The sequence below is a fragment of the Ovis canadensis genome, chromosome 1, assembly GCF_042477335.2.
Source record: "Ovis canadensis isolate MfBH-ARS-UI-01 breed Bighorn chromosome 1, ARS-UI_OviCan_v2, whole genome shotgun sequence".
In the NCBI taxonomy this organism is placed as follows: Eukaryota; Metazoa; Chordata; class Mammalia; order Artiodactyla; family Bovidae; genus Ovis; species Ovis canadensis.
In genome coordinates, this window is record NC_091245.1 from 8,631,145 (window position 1) to 8,652,706 (window position 21,562).

Here is a 21,562-nt window from a genome sequence, read left to right on the forward strand (position 1 = left end):
ATTGAAGGTAGGAGAAGAAGGTGATGACAGAGGATGAGATAGTTGGATGGCATCACCAACTTGATAGACATGAGTTTGAGCAGTCTCCAGGTGTTGGTGATGGACAGGGAAGCCCGGTGTGCTGCAGTCCATGGGGTCACAAAGAGTCAGACACTACTGAACGACTGAACTGAACTGATTGCCCAGAAAATACCACAAAAGCTCTGGTCAAGGGCATCCCAGTTTTTGAAAGGGATTTCTCAGTGTCAGTACATTCAGGCTTTCTGTACACCATAGACTGAGATGCTTATAAGAGACAGAAATTTATTTCTTGCTGTTCTGGAGGCTGGGACATTCAAGATCAAGATACTGGTAGGTTTGATGTCTGGTGAGAACTCTCTTGGGCTTCCCAGGTGGTGCTAGCGGTAAAGAGCCCGCCTGCCATTGCAGGAAACATAACGAGATGTAGGTTTTTTCCCTGGGTCAGGAAGATCTCCTGGAGGACGGCATGGCAGCCCACTCCAATATTCTTGCCTGGAGAATCCCCATGGACAGAAGAGCTTGGTGGACTACAGTCCATAAGGTTGCAAGAGTCAGACACGATGGAAGCGACTTACATGCACAAGAGCCCTCCTCCTGGTTCATAGATGAACGTCTTCTCTCTGTATCTCACCTAGTGGAAGTGGCAAGTGAGCTATCTGGGATCCCTTTTTAAGGACACTTGGGTTCCTCACAACCTCAGCACCTCCCACAGACCCCATCTTCTATATCATCTCATCGAGGAATTGTTTCAACATATGAATTCGAGCTGGGGGTGGAGACACATTCAATCTATGACACTCAGTTTTATCCCAAATACTTCCACAGTAGAGCAGTGGACAATTAGAAAAACAGTGAAGAATTTAAAGTGTGTTGAATTGGAAAACTACCAAGAAATAGATACAGAGCAATATGTGCATACTGTGGTCCTGCCTAAGTAAAACAAAGGATATAGGGGTGTGTGAGTATGTGTGTGTGTGTGTGTGTGTGTGTGTGTGTGTGTGTGTGTGTGTGTGTATGAGAGAGAGGGAAATGGTATGTAAAGAGAACATTTTCTAGAAGGATTCTGCAAGAAACTGTGAGCTGAGGTTACATAAAATGTTTTGGAGCAGGGAAGTGACAGGTTCGGGACTGTATCCGCAGACTCGCATGGCATGCTGAGTAGATGCAGTGGAGAGGATCAGGAGGAACTGGGAGAGCCTGAAGCCAGGAGATCTGTTTAAAGGATGTGCAGTGGTACAGGTGAGAGTTGACGGCATCTATTCTGAAGCGAGGAGATGTGGTGGAGAAGGTAAAAAGAAACTGGATCCATTTTTGAGGGGCTTCCAGCAGTAGCCCCAGTGCCTAGGGCAAGTACCTTCACCCCCTCGGTGCTCATCAGTGTATGAAATGAACGGTCTCCTGCATAGAAGACTCAGAACTCCAGCCCATCTAGGCATCTGCCTGGCAACTCCAGACAGCATCCCATAGGCCCTCTTCTTGGAGTTTGCTCAGCCAACCCTGGATCCTAGGAGGCAGGGGCAGGAGACAGGGTCCACAGGCAGGTGAAGCCAGGGCCCACATTCCTCTTGTGCCCTCTGGCCCTGCCCTCCTGGGAGTGTGGCGCCAATTCCTGCCCCACCGCCCTTGCTCCACCAGGCCCCCCACCAGCAGGACTGCAGGCACCTCTGAGCTGGGCTCTGCATTTACATGGCAAGGAAGAAGTGTCTCCAAAACGCTGAGGGCCTGGTCTCCCTTAGGACCTGAGGGGAGACAGGAAAACAGAACAATGAGAAAGAAGGGAAGAAGACAGCCAAGAAAATCAGATCTACAGGCACACTGTCACTCATGCGCATGCGTGCCCCTGCCATCATAACACTGTGTACTTAGGAGGAGCTTAAAATAGGTCTTCTGAATGCATGAGACGGTGATGGAGAGAGAGCTGGAGGATGAGGACTCTCAGGAGGGTGGCGGATGAAGGAAAGAAAACAGATCCTCCTGAACAACAGACATTCCCTCAGACCCCACACATGTGAAAGCTCCACTGGGAACCTTTGGTCATTGAGGACAGTGAGGGGCAGAAGGAATAATTTCATTCATTCTGGTATCTGCTGGGCCTAATATGGGATTTGATTTATAGTGTCCTGCTCAAATGTTTGTTGAATGAATGAAAGGGTGTGTGGATGGATGGATGGGTGGGTAGCTGGGTGGGTGGATTGATAAGTGGGTCTATAGGTGGATGGATGGATGGATGAGTGATTGGATGGCTGGGTGGGTGGGTGGATGGCTTAATGGATGGATGGATAAAAGACCAAGTCTATTTAGCTTTCAGAGGGAAAACTGAAACCATAATCTCACAGTAATCAGAGGGCTGTCATAGACAGCTTTCAAAGCTGGCTCTTGTTGGGACCTAACAAACGCCATGATAGGCTTCAGGGACTAAGGTAGGACTCACGGGACAAGCTGAGTCATTGCCCAGTGAGGTCATCCCCTCGGATGCCAGAACTTGTCTAATCATCATACTCCCCGTAACCTAGTTTGACTTTATCAGGACGTAAAAGACATCCCCCTGCAGCCAATAGCCAATTAGTAAATACCAGGAAACCCCTGCAGCCAATAAAGATTAGCCAATTAGTAAAGACTAGGAAACTCCTGCAGCCAATCAGCCCTTGCCAACTCTCTGTTCTAAAACCTATAAATGCTGCTGTAAATCTGGGCTCGGGGCTCCTTGCTCCACTCTGCTACATTGGATGTGGTGGGAGCCCTAGCTCGAGCTAGAAATAAAACCCCTTCATGCTTTTGCATTGCTGTGGACGTCTTATTCTCTCAGTTTTGGGGACTCGGACTCTGGGCATAACATTTGGGGGCTCATCCGGGATCCCTTTAACTGGGAAGAATAACACTTTCCCAGTAGAGGGGGTTTCCTCACTAGGAGGAAAGATATCTGAACACCGGTATTAAGTCTGGTTAAGTCCAGCGTAAGGCCGAGGCCCAGCATACGCACTGGAAGGCAGCTGGCTCTTGTTAGGCCTAATCAGAGGTGAATTAGTCATCCTAGCCAGTGTAAGACCGAGGCCCAGTGAGCGGGCTGGAAGGCAACTGGCAGCCAGCATAAGACCGGGGCCCAGCATTCGCGCTGGAAGGCAGCTGGTTCGGTGAGGGAGTGGGAAGGAATGTCTCTCCCGACTCCGAATCTGGTGGGCAGTGGACGCCCTTCAGTGAGATGACACTGGGAAGCAAGACAGCAGTAACCCGGGAGAGACCTAGTTCTGTGTTTTCGGCCGGTATTTGCTTCTCTTCTGTCTCTCGCCTTTGTGTGCCGGCTCCATTTTCGTTTTTTTGTGTGTTCATTGTGAGCTCCATTGTTATGGGTCAAAGCTCTTCCACCCCTTTGTCTGTAATGACTGACCATGAAGATCGGGAGAGTCAGAAGAAGAAGCTGATACTCCAGGAATCCTCTTTATATCCTAGCCTGATTGACTTAGACACTGAGATCTCACCTCCCCCATATATGCAGCCACCCTTGCCCCCGCAGGTACCACAGGTGTCGCTGTGGATCAAAGGAGGGACCCAGAACCCTCGGCTCCGCCATGGGAGGGGGGCCGGCCCAAGGAACTCGCGGAAGGACTCAAAGGATGGAAGCCGGGAGGCTCCTTCATCCACCGTGCAGGCATTCCCTGTCCGGGTGGAGCCAGCAAATCCCGGTGGAGAGCGAACATACCAGTACTGGACGTTTTCTACGAGTGATTTATATAACTGGAAAACTCAAACCCCTTCTTTTTCCGAAAAACCCCAAGGTCTGATTGATCTCTTAGATTCTATCCTGTTTACTCACAATCCTACTTGGGATGATTGTCAGCAGCTGTTGCAGGTGCTCTTCACCACGGAGGAATGGGAGCAAATTCTATCGGAAGCATGAAAACATGTTCCAGGAGTGAACGGAAGACCCACCACGCAGCCCCACCTAATCGAGGAGGGGTTTCCTTTGATGCGACCGAACTGGGATTTTGAACGCGCTGAAGGTAGGGAGCGTCTCTGAGTGTACAGCCAGACTCTGATGGCTGGCCTCTGGGCAGCCGCCAGGAAACCAACGAATTTGTCTAAGGTAAATTTGATAAGACAGGAGCCAAATGAGAGCCCGGCAGCCTTTTTAGAGAGGTTAATGGAGGCTTTCAGGCAGTATACGCCCATGGACCCTCAGGCTGATGAGTCACGCACAGCAGTCTTGCTAGCCTTTGTTAATCAGGCAGCTCCGGATATCAGGAGGAAGTTACAGAGGATAGAGAGGCTGGGAGAACAGTCAATACAGGATCTGGTGAGGGCAGCTGAGAAAGTGTTTAATAACAGAGAGAAAGGGAGGAACAAATTAGACGGGAGGAAAGGGAATTTAGAGCTAAGGAAAACTGAAGAAATCAGAAAGAGCTGGCTCAAATTTTCTTTGCGGGGACGAGACTGGGACCTGATTCCCGGAAGACTCGAGACACCCAGCCGAAAGGAAGGGAGAAACCAGCCAGACCGACCCTAAAGAGAGACCAATGTGCCTATTGCAAAGAGCAAGGGCACTGGAAAAATGAGTGCCCCAAGAGAAACCTGAAAAAAAGGACTGTAAGGAAAGAAGAGTCTCCCTCGGGTACCCACATCTTATATGCAGGAGGAGATAGTGATTAGGGGGGTCGGGGCCCGGCACCCCTCCCTGAGTCCTGGGTAACTATTAATGTGGAGGGGAAACTGGTCGGCTTCACGGTGGATACGGGAGCCCAATACTTGGTCCTCAATCAAAAATTCGGGCCGATGTCCAAGAAGACTAGCTTGGTCCAGGGAGCCACCGGGACAAAATGATATTACTGGACTACTAAACTAAAAGTGGACTTGGGAGCCCAACGGGTGCCCCACTCATTTCTGGTGATCCCGGAATGTTCGGCCCGTTTATTAGGAAGAGACATATTTTCCAAAGTCAATGCACAAATTCACTTTGATTCTGGAGGGATATCAGTCACAGATGGACTTGGACAACCAATTCATGTTTTATTCCTGGCACTGAGAGATGAATACAGACTATATTCACCAAACCCCCCTGCAGCTCTGGACCCGGCTATGCTACAATGGATCCAAAAATACCCTCTGGCCTGGGCCGAGTCTGCAGGAGTAGGACCGGCAAAACAAAGACCTCCCATCATTGTTGATTTAAAAGCAAATGCTACCCCTGTGAAGGTAAAGCAGCACCCCCTGAGTCAGGAGGCCCGGCAAGGAATCACGCCACACATACAGCGCCTCCTGAAGGTAGGGGTTCTTAAAAAGTGCCGGTGCCCATGGAATACTCCCCTGCTGCCTGTGAAAAAGCCCAGGGGAACAGACTTTAGACCCGTCCAAGATCTTTGGGAAGTCAGCAAACGGGTGAGTGACATTCATTCCACTGTCCCTAACCCATATACCCTCCTGAGCGGCTTGCCACCAGACTACATCTGGTATACAATCTTGGACTTAAAAGATGCCTTTTTCAGTTTGCCTCTAGCCCCCCAGAGCCAAGAGATCTTCGCATTCGAGTGGACTGACGAAGACAGTCAAACTGTAGGACAGCTGACCTGGACTTGCCTTCCATAGGGATTTAAAAACTCTCCGGCATTGTTCAACGAGGCTCTAGGTGAGGACCTCTGGGAGTACCGGACTAGCCACCCCCACGTTGTCCTGTTGCAATATGTGGATGACCCCATGCTGGCCGCTACTAGCAAGGAGGCATGCCTAGAGGCCACAGGCAACCTCCTTCAGACTCTGGGGACATTGGGGTACCAGGCAAGTGCAAAGAAGGCCCAAATTGCTGAACAGGAAGTCGTTTACTTGGGGTACAAAATAAAACAGGGGCAAAGATGGTTGACTCAGGCTATGAAAGAGACTATTTTATAGATCCCCGAGCCAACGACTCCTCGGCAAGTGAGGGAGTTCTTAGGGACTGACTGTTGGGTACTGCAGGCTATGGATCCTGGGGTTTGCTGAAAAGGCCCGGCCTCTAGACGAAGTAAGTAGAGAAAATAAGAACTGGACTTGGACTGAGCCAATGAGGCAGGCATTTCAGGAACTTCGACAGGTGTTACTGGAAGCCCCAGCCCTAGCTCTCCCTGACCCGGCTAAGCCATTTCAACTGTTTGTGGGTGAAAAGCAGGGAGTGGGAAAGGGAGTCCTGACACAGCAATGGGGACCTTGGAGGCGGCCTGTGGCATACCTCTCTAAACGGCTGGACCCGGTAGCTGCTGGATGGCCGCCCTGTCTCCGTATCATCACGGCCGCTGCTCTCCTTGTCCATGACGCCGACAAGTTGACTTATGGACAGCACCTCCTGGTCTACACTCCCCATGCCATAGAGGGGATCCTCAAACAGCCACCGGGTAAGTGGATTTCTAACACTCGCTTAACCCATGACCAAGCCCTGCTGTTAGATGCTCCCTGGATACACTTTCAGACACCTTGTTTTCTAAATACTGCTACTCTCTTGCCCATCCCGGAGGAGGATGGGCCTCTCCATGACTGTGTTGAAGTATTGGCTGAGGTAACCGCCATACGAAGAAACCTCAGCGACATACCATTAAAGGACAATGAGCTGATATGGTTCACAGATGGGAGCAGTTATATAAAGGATGGGCAGAGAAAAGCAGGGCCAGCCATAGTAGATGACACTGGGAGGGTCGTCTGGGCCGAGGCTTTGCCCCCTGGAACATCTGCCCAAAAAGCAGAATTGATAGCTGTGATACAAGCACTAAAGAGGGCGAAAGGAAAAAAGATCACCATTTACACTGACAGCCGGTATGCATTCGGCACCGTGCATATTCAAGGCCCTATATATAAAGAGCAGGGGTTCTTGCTGGCAGAGGGAAAAGAGATTAAGAACCTACCTGAAATACAGACTCTTGGCAGCGGTCCACTTGCCCCGGGCGGTATCCATAGTACATGTCCCAGGACACCAGAAAGGAGAAGATGCCAGGGCCCGAGGCAACCGTGCTGCCGATGCAGCAGCCCGCGCAGTGGCCGCTGGATACTGCCAAGCTCACGTGCTGGCTGTAGGATTATCACCGCCGGGGATGGGGACTCTCCCCTCAAGCCCCATTTACTCCCCCTCCGATTTAAGCTGGATGCAGGATAACACCAACCGCCCTGCGGGCAAGGACAGAGGGTATCGGGACCAGAATGACAACCTGTTGCTTCCTGCCGACCTGGGCAGACATCTCTGTACCCATTTACATCAAACCACCCATTTGGGAGAGAAAAAGACTGACGCTTCTACAAGCAGCGCAGCTGTGGTTTCCCCGACAAAAGAAAACCATACAGGACATGTCCGCACCTGCAAGGCCTGTCAGATGATGAGACCAGGAAAAGGACAGCACACGGGTGTAAGATATTGGGGGAAAGGTCGGGACAGCATTGGGAGATAGATTTTACAGAGGTAAGGCCAGGCAAGTATGGCTATCGTTACCTGTTAGTTTTGGTTGATACATTTTCTGGGTGGGTAGAAGCTTACCCCACTAAAAAGCAGACAGCAATAATAGTGGCTAAGAAGCTCCTAGAAGAGATAATACCTAGGTTTGGGCTGCCGGCATCTATTGGCTCTGATAATGGACCTGCATTTGTGAGCAAAATTGTTAAAGGACTGGTCTCAGCCCTGGGGACCAAATGGAAGCTGCATTGCGAGTACAGTCCCCAGAGCTCAGGCCAAGTAGAAAGAATAAATCGGACCCTAAAAGAAACTTTAACAAAGCTGGCAATAGAGACTGGTGGGGACTGTGTAACCCTCCTTCCCTTTGCGCTTTTTCGGGCAAGCAATACCCCCTATAAACTAGGTTTGACTCCCTTTGAAATTGTATATGGAAGTCCACCCCCCATTTGTTCAGTGTTTGAGGGAAAGACTAAACCATCTCTCTCGCTAGCACGTTCCAACAAGAGATGCTGGCTTTAAGTAAAGTGCATAAACGTATCTGGTCACTGAGACAAGAAGTTCATGAGGGCCAGAGTAAAGGAACCATCCCGTCCCATGATACAGGCATGGGAGATTGGGTCTGGGTTAAGAGACACCAGTCAAGAACCTTAGAGCCAAGATGGAAGGGCCCCTATGTTGTTCTCCTTACCACCCCCACTGCCCTAAAGGTGGCCAGAATTGGACCCTGGGTGCACTGCAACCACGTGCGTCGTGCCACCCCAGAGGAACAAGAAAAGGCCCAAAAAGAATGGAAGGCGACGCCGCATCCCACCAACCCCTTAAAAATGACGCTCGTCCGCCAGCTGGCCCCAGACAAATCCCCCTGACTCTCCTGTTGGTGGCCCTCCTTCTCCACTCCGGAACGGCTGGTGCTAACCCACATCAACCTGCTAAGATCACCTGGACGCTTCGTAATGCACTAACCCACGAGGTACTCAATTCGACTACTGGAATCCCCCCCAACACTTGGTGGCCAGATTTATTCTTCGACCTTGGACCTTTGGAAAAAGAACATATCAGTACAGTTCAAGTGATGATGCTGAGAAAACAATGTCAGACAATGTCTCAGAATGAAGAGGAGGATTCCTCTCCATGATCAAAGGATGGGGGGAAAGTTGGGACCTAACAAACACCATGATAGGTTTCCGGGACTAAGGTAGGACTCACGGGAAAGGCTGAGTCATGGCCCAGTAAGGTCATCCCCTCGGATGCCAGGACTTGTCTAATCAGCATACTCCCCGAAACCTGGTTTGAGTTTATCAGGACGTAAAAGACATCCCCCTGCAGCCAATAGCCAATTAGTAAATACCAGGAAACCCTGCAGCCAATAAAGATTAGCCAATTAGTAAATACTAGGAAACTCCTGCAGCCAATCAGCCCTTGCCAACTCTCTGTTCTAAAACCTATAAATGCTGCTGTAAATCTGGGCTCAGGGCTCCTTGCTCCACTCCACTGCGTTGGATGAGGCGGGAGCCCGAGCTCCAGATAGAAATAAAAACCCCTTCATGATTTTGCATTGCTGTGGACGTCTTATTCTCTCAGTTTTGGGGACTCGGACTCTGGGTATAACAGCCTTCAGCGATTCCTTTATGTTGGGATTCATGCCTCTGTGTGACCCCCTACCTCTGAATGCAGGCTGTACCTGATGACTTCCTCCCAGTGAGTAGCATATCATGACAGTGAAGGGATGTTACTGGTGTGAGTAGGCTACAAAGCCTATGACTTCTGTCTTCTTGGACTCTGTTACCCACCCCGGAGATAAGCTGCCACGGAGGAGGGGCCTTTGTGGGGGCTTCGGGCCCACAGTCAGTTAGGAGCTGAGACCCTCAGGTTCAAGAGCCGGCAGGAACTGAATGCTGCCAGCAAGCTCATGAACGTGAAGGGAGAGCCTACCCATGGGAGCTTTGAGATGCGGTCCCCAGCCCACCGGCGCATGGACTGCAGCCTGTGAGGGACCCTGAGCAGAGAACCCATCCAAGTGGTGTTGACTCCTGGTTCACAGAAACCGTGACACAGCAAATGCGTACTGCTTCAAGCCACTGCATCTTAGGTTAGTTTGTTGCCAGCATACAGACAGCTAATACAGCAGCTGATTTGAGTTTAAATTAAAAATGGACATGATGGCAATTAAACTTGACAGATGATGGCAATGGTTCAGAGCCCAGCTTTTGGTACTGATTAGATGGGGTTTGAATCCTGGATTCCCACCTTACTAGCTGTAGGGCTATGGACCAGATGATCAGCTTCTCTGGACCTTTGTTTCTGTGTCTTTAAAATGGGCATAATTCTCTGCTCACAGGGCTAGCACAAGGATTACATAAAACAGTTGTGTAAAGTATGTAGCCCAGGGACTTCCCAGGTGGTTAAGGCTCTGCACTCTCAAAGCAGGGGGCCCAAGTTCAACCCCTGGTCAGGGAACTAGATCCCACACACCACAATTAAAATCCCACACATGGCAATGAAGATCCTACGGGCTGAAGTTAAGACCCAGGGCAGCAAAAAAGAAAAGTACTTAGCCCAGGACCTATCACTGAATAGAAGGTTGTTGTTCAGTCTCTCAGCCATGTCTAACTCTTTGTGACCCCATGGACTGCAGCACGCCAAGCTTCCCTGTCCATCACCAACTGCCGGAGCTTGCTCAAACTCATGTCCATCGAGTCGGTGATGCCATCCAACCATCTCATCCTCTGTTGTCCCCTTCTCCTTTTGCCTTCAATATTTCCCAGGATCCGGGTCTTTCCCGAGTTGGCTCTTCCCATCAGGTGGCCAAAGTATTGGAGCTTCAGCTTCAGTATCAGTCCTTCCAAGGAATATTCAGGACTGATTTCCTTTAGGATTGACTGGTTTGATCGCCTTGCAGTCCAAGGGACCCTCAGCGAATTAGCGACAACAACAGCAATAGTAACAGCAACAGAGGAAGGTCTGGCGTGAGGCAGCGAGGGTCCCTGCCTGGAAGGGATTGAGCTGAGTCATGACGTCATGTGCAACCTTTTGCAAGTCTTAGATGGAGCTGCCTGTGGGGCTGCCTGGCCAAGACTGTGGGCTGGGGGACCAGGTGTCACGGGACCACCAGGCTTACCTTGCGCCCGGTTGCAGCACCAGCTGCTCCTGGCCTTCACCATGGGTAGCACCTTCCCTCCTGCACGGCCTCTGATTCAGGTGTGGGGCCGCCACCCTGGCTGGGCCCATGGGCGCAGGAAGGTAAACACCCAGGCAGGAAGTGATTGTCACGGGCACAGGGCCAGCGCGCGGCCAGGCGAGTCTGAAGGTCAGGAATGCTTCCCGGGGAGCCCTTTCCAGTAGAGGTCAGAGTCTCCGGCTGCAGGTTTTCAGGGAGCGGAGGAGTCCAAGAACACCCCCGACTCTGAAACCCCGACAGGACACAGGGCAGAAGAACTGGAGCCGTCCAGGGGGCTCTAACCCCAGGAGCTCCTCCCTGGCAGGTAAGCACATGGTCTGAGTGTTTTGTTTTGGTTTTTTGGTAATGAAATGAGATGAAATGGGATGGAAAGCGGGCTGCAGCCAGGGCAGCATCGGCAAGACCCCAGGCAGGTGAGTGAAGGGAAAGGCAAGCCCACTTAACCCTTCACTGAGAAGGAGCTTCAAGAGAGAAAACAGCCCAGCCCTGGGTCTCTCACTCACCTTGGCTTCACCATTCTCCCCTCTGGGACTCAGTTTCACCACCTGGGAATTGGGGTAACAACTCCTTCCAGGCTCTTCTCCTGTGAAGGCTTCAGGAACAAGTGAGATAATGAACATGACGGGCCGCAGAAGTTGTGGGGCCCCATGAGAAATGATTAAGGGAGCCCCTTGGCCTGGGTTCGATCCCTGGGTTGGGAAGATCCCGTGGAGAAAGGAAAGGCTATCCGCTCCAGTATTCTGGCCTGGAGAATTCCATGGACTGTATAGTCCATGGGGTCAAAAAGAGTCGGGCATGACTGAGCGACTTTCGCTTTCACTTTGATCAAGCATTACTAAGAATTCCAAGAATTAAGCATGTTAACATGATTAAGAACTGCAATTGCAGAGTGTTAAACCAAGTGAGGGGTCCTTCTATGGCCACGGTCTCCTGTGACTGCGTGGGTCACACGCCCGTGGCTCCAGCCCTAAAAATAAATGTACATGTAAACCGTGAAGGGCTAAACAAACTGAGATGACTACGTTCCCGTGGCTCGAGTCTCAGGGTCAGGGAGCACACGCGGGGGACGGAAGTCACAGCGGTGAGGGGAGTGCTGTCTGCGAGGCTGCTCCCCTGCCTCCGCACCTGCTGCTCAGGGTCCCATCTCAGAGGCCCCAGTCTCCCACCTGCTGAACTTGCACCCCTGGCAGGCATCCAGCCAGTGCCTGGTGCAATTCAAACGTCTGGGGACACAGGCTTCTCAGATGCGGCAACCTTCGGGAGATTGTTCTTCTCAACCGTGGTTTAAAGTTTTGGGTGGTCATTTGCAGCAACGTGGATGGATCATGAAGTTATCATACTAAATGAAGTAAGCCCAGAGAGACAAATATCATATGATACTGCTTATACGTGAAATCTAAAAAAAAAATGATACAAATGAACATATATACAAAATAGAAATAGACCCACAGACATATTAATAGAAAACAAACTTGTGGTTATACCAAAGGGGAAAAGAAGGGGAGGGCTGAACTGGGGATTAATAGACACACACTACTACATATAAAACAGGTAAACAACAAGAACAGACTGTAGAGACAGAGTCAATATTTTATAATAACCTCTAAGGGGGAAAAGCTGAAAACAATAGGTATATATTTATGCATAGTGGAATCACTTTGCTGAACACCTGAAACTAATACAACATTGTAAATCAACTATACCTCAATAAAAAAGATCTAGCTTATGAATTACACTAGCAAATAAAAACCCCGAAACATAAATTAAAAAGAGGCCTGGTGGCTCAGTGGGTAAAGAATCTGCCTGCAATGCAGGAGACCGGGATTCAATCCTTGGGTCAGGAAGATCCCCTGGAGAAAGGAATGGCAACCCACCCCAATGTTCTTGTCTGGAGAATTCCATGGACAGAGGAGCCTGGTGGGCTACATACAGTCCGTAGGGTTGCACAGAATCGAACATGCCAATTAAATAAAATCCGGGATGTTCACAGTCCCTGGCTAAACCAGACTGGGACTTGTGACAGTTCTGCCGAGTTCTGCCCATGGTGGCTGGAAAAATGCCTGTGGTGGGAATGTCCCAACGTGCCTGCCCCCTGCTGCGCCTTTGGCCTCCCACACCTTCTCCCGCTTGGCTCTTGCCCTCAGATTTCCTCTTCCCGTTCTGCTCCTACCCTGGCTGCCTTGTCTCTGCTTAGCCTTGCAGCAGTAGAAACCAGGATACCTGGGAAGTGTCTTAGGCTTTCTGGTCTGTGAAAACACTCAATAGACCATCTTCCTTGACCCCTTCCTCAACTCTACCCCTTCCTGGGGTCCACATTGTCTTGAAAACCCTCCCTGGAAGGGGCTCCCTACAGGAAAGGCAGGAGGTCATGTGATCAGAGATCACTGAAGAAGGAAGATCATTGCTTTCAGAACTTGCCCATGGGAGACGTCTCTGGCCTCTGTAAAAGCAGCCCAGGAAACTTACACTGGTGGACAAACCAGCCCAGGGAAGGAGGCGGGGTCTAGTCGCTGTGCCTGCTGGTTCCACCATCTACACTGCAGCCACTGTTCGTCTCAGCGGCCGGCGACCCACCAGCCCCACATCAGACAGCACAACTCCTAGGACGAGTCCTTTCCCCACGTCCGAGAGCCCATCGCCTCCCTAAGCAGGGGTCAGCACTGGCGCTCTAAAGTTACCAGCATCACCCTAGGAAGGTGGAAGCCCTTCCTTTGTTCTTTCATCGAATCATCGCCAAGCACCTGGGGCAGGTGAGACTTTAGAGAGGAGCTGGGGGCACACACGGCACCAGGGCTGCCCTCAGGCTGGCAGAGGAGAACCAGGACAGAGGCTCCTCCTACATGAAGGGGGCACAGAGCGCCCCACCCCCAAATACAAGGATGGGTGTGGGGTCGTGGGGCTGAGAGGTGTTTTGACCGACCAAGCAGGGAGTTACATCTCTGAGCCTGTGGGCTGTTTCTTTCCAGAACCCCCCTCTTGGCACCTTTGGGGCACTGCCAGAGCACAGCAGCCTGGCTGCAGGAGGAATTTGCACCTTGGGCTCCCTTTCCCCAACTTTGGAGCCGTCGAGCTCAGTGGGCTGGGCTCTGCCTCTGGATATTCAGCACATACCCAGGGAAAACTGTCAGCCTGACTCCTTTCTTTGGCTAATAGAGGTTCTTAAAGCCCAGCTCCCGGGGAGACCAGACTGGGTCTGGGCAAAAGCCTTGAGCACAAAAGAGGGGGCGTATGTCTAGAGCATCCCTTAGTGGGTTTCCTTTGGGAGAATCTCAGGTGGCTGATTAATGACCTGGTGGTCTGGGTCAAGCCATCTCTCAATCTTTCTACCTTAATAGGCCTTACCTTCAGAAGGGAAAGTAATGGGAATCATCAGAGGGCTATCAGGGAGGCCTGCATGGAGGAGGCGGCCTTTGAACTGAGCATCATTAAACAACCTTACATCCCTTCTTAGTTATTCTACAAGAGAAGAAGAGCTGATGAGAATAGTTTCGTATATGATGAAGTAAATCTCTCTTGGAAAATAAAGTAGTCATTTTTTCACACTTTACCCTTATTGAATGTTGCAAGTTCTTTAAATAGCATTCTATTACATAGAACACATTCCCGAGGAAGGAATAGCAGGGTTTCAACAAAGTGAAATGGGAGCCCTGCAGGGCCTGAGAATGGCAGAGGCAGAGGCATTGACCTGGGGAAGCAGGAGTTTTGTTTAAAGGATCCTCATGGAAAAGGTTTGCTAGCGCAAGAGGAAGGTGGAGGGGGGTGGCCCCAGCCCATGAAGCCCAGACCCGGATGCTCTCCCGGAGATCACAGCAGGGGTCTATATGGCCAGCGCGTCTCAGGGGCACCCACTCCTCACTTCTGGACTCCTTCACTTCTGGCTGGTGGTTTGTGCAACAGCGCTGGTGTCTCCCACAGCCAGGAGTTCTGACCACTAGTTATCCAGGTCTTTGAGGAACTTAAGATGGGACATTGATTCATTATTATTTAATGACTATCTTTCCTATCAGAAACTTCCCTGGTGGCTAAAAGGGTAACGCGTCTGCCTGCAATGTGAGAGACCCAGGTTCGATTCTTGGGTTGGGAAGATCCCCTAGAGAAAGAAATGGCAATCCACTCCAGTATTCTTGCCTGAAGAATCCCATGGATGGAGGAGCCTGGTAGGCTATGGTCCAGGGGGGTCACAAAAAGTCGGACACGACTGAACGACTTCATTCCCTCACTCACTTCCTATCAGAAATAAACCCTTCAAAACCCGGGCCCTCCAGTGGATAAGCAGCTTGGACTATGCCTTAAAAAGGTCAGAGATGCTTGGGAGCCACTGGGTCAGGGACCAGCTGAGATGAGGAACCAGCAGGCAAGTTGGACCTGAGGACCTTGACCCCTCGGCTCTGTCCAGAAGTGACAAGGGTCGGTCCTGGGTGGCTGACTTGGGGAGCATTGCTCAATCCCACGGGCTAGTCTATATGACCTGCTTGTGCTAGTCTCTCCGTCATATCCAACTCTTTGTGACCCCACGGACTGTCGCCTGCCAGGCTCCTCTGTCCTTGGAATTCTCCAGGCAAAAAAACTGGAGTGGGTTGCCATTCCTTTCCCCAGGGAATCTTCCTGACCCAGGGGTCAAACCTGGGTCTCCTGCATTGAAGGCAGATTCTTTACTTTGTGAGCCGCCAGGGAAGCCCTTGGTATGACTTGCGTATCTCCATGTTTCAAACCACCCCAGCAGTGTGTTCCTTGCGGACTGACTCCTCAGAGAACCCCTCATTCAGCTGGTCAGCGTTTGCTGCCCGATTGCCCTGGGCCAGCAGCAATAAGATGCGATAAGATGATCAGAGCCCCTGCCCCTCTCCCAAGCTCCCCACCTCCATTCCAGGCCTGTCAGCTGCCTTTTACTGAGGTCCAAATAAGTAGATAAAGAAAACCCAATTTCCTGTTCACAGCTGATTCATTTGTCATTCTTGAGCCAAAGCAGATTCCCATTAAATTCCACTAATGGGACAAAAAGCTTCCAAGTATTTTAAATTTATAATGCCTTGGCATAATGGGCTTTGTTTTTCACGATGCTCTCTAGATGTAAATCTGCTCATAAAAGTGAGGACATCTATAAAGATATTTTGCTCTCGTCTGAGTGACAACAACATTCCTGTGTGGATTCTTGAATGCTGGAGAAAAGCCCTCTTTTCTGCCGAGGTCCTTTTTAGGAAGTTAGCTTTGAACTTTAAAAATGATTTTGGGGTTCTTTATTTCTGGATTTAAAAGGCATCTGGCACGTTGACAATTTTTGCTGGTGTCTGAAATATCAGAGCCGTCCTCTGGCACTAACTTGCTACAGTTTTCTGGCTTCTTTGGAATTAGTTCAGAGCCGAGATCAAAGTCACTCGCAGTTGGCTAATACGGGTTACAAGTCAAGGGTAAAACAGGGAGAGATGCCAGCTAGGGGTCAGAATGAAGCCATCTTGATGCTCAATCAAAGATAAACAGACCCACCTAAGCTATGCTTGCAAAAACATTATCAAAGCTGATTTGTGTATCCACTGGCGAAATAGCCCAGAAACTGCCAAAATAAAGAAGTATGGGTAGATATGCAGCATCTTTTAACAGGCCGTGGCAGGCAAGGTGACACTTGTGTAACCACTGGGGCCCAGGCTGGATCAATGCCTACTTTTTATCTCTTTCTGAATTTTCTGTAATCTCATATGTCTGTTTTCTTGGGAAAGGCTGTTTGCTTTAAATGAGAACGTCCTAAATTAAAAGCAGTGAGAAATAGTTTAGAAACGGTACTCTCAACCACCTTGCCAGAGCCAGGCTGCCTCCACCAAGTACAGGCTGTATGACCTTGGCTGAGGCAGTTAACCTCTCTGAACGTCCGAGTTCCCTACTGTGAAAATGGAGGACTTGGGACACGGACAGTAATGATCATATAGGCTCACTGTGAGTGTTCCATGAGATGACGAATGAATCGATGATGAACTGCTCAATGAGTAATAAGTGTGGTTCTCACTACTATTATCCCAATAAGCCTTGAGCAAGAAAATGAATGCTTTTTTCCAAAATGCAAGTTGATTTTAAGTAGTAGGGAGGGGGAGTTCCCTGGCAGTCCAGTTGTTAGGACTCAGGGTTCTCACTGCTGAGGGCCTGGGTTCAATCCCTGGTTGGGGAACCAAGTTCTTGCAAACCATGCAGAGCAGCCAGGAAAAAAAAAAATAGGAAGAGAATTTGTCAGCTCACAATAGTTAGAGAATGGAGAACAAAACAGGAGGGTGTACCCGAGAGCCCTTAGACTTAAAGAGAACAGGCTTTCTTTGAAGACTTGACCCAATCTTCCTCACAGGCTCTGAGCTTGTCCAGCTTTGAGGATCTCCCTCCCTTGACCACACCATTCACACCTGCCAGGGGTCAGCTGGGAAGACCACACACCAGCAAAGTCTCCCTTGACGTGTCAGCATGTTGGATCCAAGGATTATTTTCCTCCAGTAAACATTTCTTGGTGAGTAAAGGCATTGTTTCTGGCAAAAACCTAATGCTCCAAAAATGTTTTCCTTCCAGTTTTATTGAGATATAATTTACAGGCAGCACCGTGTAAGTTCAAGGTGGACAGCATAGTGATACATCATGAAATGATGACCACAGTAAGTCTGATCTCTCATCTCATATAGATACAGCATTAAAGAAATAAACAATAGTTTTCCTTGTGATGAGAACTCAGGATTTGCTCTGTAACAACTTTCATAGGTAACACACAGCAGTGTTATATTATCTTGTTGAACCTTGCACCTTATAACTGGACATTTGTACCTTTTCAATGCCTTCATCCAACTCCTCCTCTCCACACCTCTTACTTCTGATAACCACACACCTGATCTCCTTTTCTCTGAGTTTGCTTGTTCATTCGCTTTTGAAATGTAAGTAATCTACAGTGCTATGTTAATTCCTGTTACACAACATGGTTGGATATTTCTATACATTTCAACATGATCATCAGGAGAGGTCTAGTTAAAATACATCATCATACAAAGGTATTACATAGTTATTGCTATATTCCCCACACGGTACCTCTCATATCTGTGATTCATGTATTTTGCAACTGGAGATTTGCATCTCTTAAGCTCCCTCAGCTATTTCTCTCCTTCCTCACTCTCCTCATCTCTGGCAACCACCCCTTTGTCTTCTGTGTTTATGCTGTTTCTGTTTTTTGCATTTGGTCACTAGCTTTGTTTCATAGCTCCCACATGTAATGGAATCATACATTATTGTTTTTTCTCTTCTGACTTATTTCACTTGGCAAAATAATACCCTCTAAGTCCATCCATGTTGTTGCAAATGCCAAGATTCCATTCTTTTTTGTGGCTGAGTAATATTCCATTGTGTATGTGTGTGTGTGTGTGTACCAAACATTCTTTATCCATTTATCTATTGATAGGTACTTAGGTTGCTTCCATGTCTTGGCTGCAATGAACATAGGGGTGCATATTAGAATTAGTGTTTTTATTTCCTTCATGTGAACACCCAGGAGTGGATTGTTGGATAGTATAGTAGTTCCATTTTTAATTTTTTTGGGAACCATCCTAATGTTTTCCACAGCGGCCGCACCAATTTGCAGTTCCACCAACAGTGCACAAGGATTCTCCTTCTCCATATCCTCACCATCGCTGTTATTTGTTGTCTTTTTGATAACAGACATTTTGACAGGTGGTATTGCATTGTGGTTTTGATTTGCCTTTTGCTGATGGTGGATGGCGTCACCAACTCGATGGACTTGAGTTTGAGTGAACTCCAGGAGTTGGTGATGGACAGGGAGGCCTGGCGTGCTGCGATTCATGGGGTTGCAAAGAGTTGGACACGACTGAGCGACTGAACTGAACTGAACTAAACTGATGGTGGCTAGTGATGTTGAGCATCTTGGCAAGAGTCTGTTGGTCATCTGTCTTTTTCAGACAGGTGTCTATTCAGATCATCTGCCCATTTTTTAATCAGGTTTTTTTTTTTTTGGTGTTGAGTTGTGTGAATTCTTTGTACAGTTTGTATATTAACCCCTTGTAGGATATATCATTTGGAAATATCTTCTCCCATTCAGTAGATGGCATTTTCATTTTGTCAATAGTTTCCTTCTATGTGCAAAAGATGTAGTCCCATTTATTTATTTTTGCTTTTGTTTCCCTTGCCAGAGGAGACATATCCAAAGAAATATTACTAAGCCTGATGCCAAAGGGCTGGCTGCCTGTGATTTCTTCTGGAAGTTTTCTAGTTTCAGGCCTCACAGTTTAGTCTGTAATCCATTTGGAATTTACTTATGTGTGTGGTATGAGAGAGAAGTCTAGTGTGATTCCTTTGCATGTAGCTGTCTGGTTTTCCCCAAACCATTTACTGAAGAGGTTCTCTTTCCCCCATTGTATACTCTTGTCTCTTTTATTGTGGATTAATTGCCCGTACAAATGTGGGTTCATTTATGAGCTCTCTATTCTGTTCCCCTCATCTGTATCTGTTTTTGCACCAGTACTATACTGTTTTAATTACCACAGCTTTGTAGCAGGTTTTGAAATCAGGGAGCATGATACCTCCCGCTTTGTTCTTCCTTCTCAAGATTGTTTTGATTATTTGGGGTCTTCATGTTTCCATACTAATTTTAGAATTATTTGTTCTAGTTCTATGAAAAAAAAGTCATTGGCATTTTGCATTGAATCTGTAGCTTGCCTTGGTTAGTATGGTCATTTTAACAATATTCATTCTTCTAACCCATGAACACAGTATATTTTTCCATCTGTTTGTGTCATCTTCAGTTTATTTTACCAACATCCTATAGTTTTCCAAGTACAGGTCTTTTATCTCCTTAAAGGTGAAGGTGATAGTTGCTCAGTCATGTCCAACTCTTTATGACCCATGGACTGTGGCCTGGCAGGTTCCTCTGTCCATGGAGTTCTCCAGGCAAGAATACTGGAGTGGGTAACCACTGCCTTCTCCAGGAGATCTTCCTGACCCAGGGATTAAACCCAGGTCTCCTGCATTGCAAGCAGCTTCTTTGCCATCTGGGTTTATCCCTAGATACTTTATTCTTTTTGATGCAATTAGAAATGGGATTATTTTCTTAATTTCTCTGATAGTTTGCCGTGTATAGAAATGCAACAGATTTCTGCGTATCAATTTTGAATCCTGTGACTCAACTGAGTTCACTGACTTCTAGTAGTTTTTTCTGGTGTATTTAGGATTTTCTATGTATAGCATCATGTCATCTGCAAACATAATAGTTTTACTTCTTTGGATTTCTTTTATAGATTTAGATTTCCTTTATTTCTTTTTGTCTTCTCATTCCTGTGGCTAGGACTTCTAATACTGTTATCAAGCAAAGGCTCTTTGCCCCATTGGCACCAGTGATAAAGAAACTGCCTGCCAATGCAGGAGACATAAGAGACGTGGTTGGATCCCTGGGTTGGAAGAAGGCATAACAACCCACTCCAGTATTCATGCCTGGAGAATCCTGTGGACAGAGGAGCCTGGTGGGCTATAGTCCATGGGATTGCAGAGTTGGACATAACTGAGCAACTAACATACTTAGATAATATAGGATAATCTTATCTCAAGATTCTTAATCACATCTGCTAAGACTCTTTTGCCATATAAGGTAACAAATTCACAGGTCCTAGATACAGCACAGTTCAAAAGCATCAATTCTTCAGCGCTCAGCTTTCTTTATAGTCCAGCTCTCATATCCATATATGACTACTGGAAAAACCATAGCCTTGACTAGACAGACCTTTGTTGGCAAAGTGATGTCTCTGCTTGTTGATATGCTGTCTATGTTGGTCATGACTTTTCCTCCAAGGAGCAAGTGTCTTTTAATTTCATGGCTGCAGTCACCATCTGCAGTGAATCTACTGAAGACAAGGCCAATCTTGGCTTAGAGGGGGAAAGTGCTGTGATTGATTAGTAATGTCTGTCATGTCAAAGGGACAGGAAAAGGTGGTCCGCGAGCACCTGACCCGCCATTCCCTGCAGGAAAGGAGGCTTTGCATGCAGGCTGATGCTTGGGAAGCCAGGGGAGAAGCTGAGCCTTATCTGTGTGCCCCTGAGCAGCTCTGCTGGAAGAGTCTTGGCTTCCTCATCTTTAGAATGAGAGAAACTGATGAAGCGCTTTCCAGCTCCCCGAGAAGGTGATGGGCTGTGAATGGAAAGAACGTTACCCGTAACCAACTGCCCAGACCTTTATTTGGGGTCAGAGGTCTGAGTGGCCTGGGCCTGTGACTTCTGTCTTGGCGAGAGGGCCTGGGAGTTCTTCCACCTAGTGCAGGTCTGAGCCTGTGTCCTCAGCCCTATGGGCCCTGGTCTGCCTGGAGGAGACCATCCACTTGGGTGGACTCCACAGACATGCACTGCTGCACGCGATTCTCAACTTCTAGACTCGCTGAGGTGGAACAGGGCTTCACCTGAACCCCTGGGGGAGCTTGTTACAGCCCAGCTGTCCCCTCCCCCAAGACACCTTCTTCCCTGCCCGGGCTTCTGGAAGGTCTGGGGTGGGGCCAGGAATCTGCATGTCTTAAAAGCTCCCAGACGCTGCAGCTGCTGCTCAGAGTGGACCACGTTTTGGGAACCACTGGCTTAGGGTGAGGGAAGAAAGCCTCAGTTCAAAGAGCAAGGAACCAGGTGATGTCTGGTTCATTCAAGTCACTTCAGTGTTTCCAGAATGTCAATCACTTACTTTCCACATGTAAAATTCTTGACATATCCTTGTACCATCTGTGCCATTAATACTGTCTGCAGACTGGCTTTACATTGAATTCTCTATTTTCATCCTCAGCATTAATACCTATGAAATCGCAGCTTTGATGTGCTAATTGGATTTCTCCTAAAGATACATAGAACATGAAACTATTGCTTTTTTTGCATGTTTGACTGCTGTACCTCCTAGAATCAGCAACTGGTTCAAATCTCCTGCAGCTGTAAACAGCAGGGAGGGACTGTCTAGATTCATCCAA

The 21,562-nt window shown here is 48.5% G+C and overlaps 2 protein-coding genes across 11 annotated transcripts in view; one reads left to right on the forward strand and one right to left on the reverse strand.

The window, feature by feature from the left end:
- NEU2 (neuraminidase 2) overlaps positions 1–10,662 on the reverse strand; it is a 49,453-nt gene extending 38,791 nt beyond the window's left edge. The window contains exon 1 of one of the 6 annotated variants that reach the window (XR_011256102.1): positions 10,539–10,660. Coding sequence is in view for 1 of the 6 variants with exons in the window: in XM_069585337.1 (XP_069441438.1) it covers positions 10,539–10,648 (110 nt within the window). In the remaining 5 variants the exon portion in view is untranslated. Of the gene's footprint in view, positions 1–10,538 lie in introns of all 6 variants that reach the window. The other 5 variants (XR_011256103.1, XM_069585372.1, XM_069585358.1 and 2 more) reach the window with 5 other exon arrangements.
- Positions 10,663–10,679: 17 nt separating this feature from the next.
- Positions 10,680–21,562, forward strand: part of NGEF (neuronal guanine nucleotide exchange factor) — a 127,296-nt gene continuing 116,413 nt past the window's right edge. For 2 of the 5 annotated variants that reach the window (XM_069585136.1, XM_069585144.1), the window contains exons 1-2: positions 10,724–10,902; positions 16,927–17,082. The gene's annotated coding sequence lies outside the window, so the exon portion shown is untranslated. Of the gene's footprint in view, positions 10,903–16,926; positions 17,083–21,562 lie in introns of all 5 variants that reach the window. The other 3 variants (XM_069585129.1, XM_069585162.1, XM_069585153.1) reach the window with 3 other exon arrangements.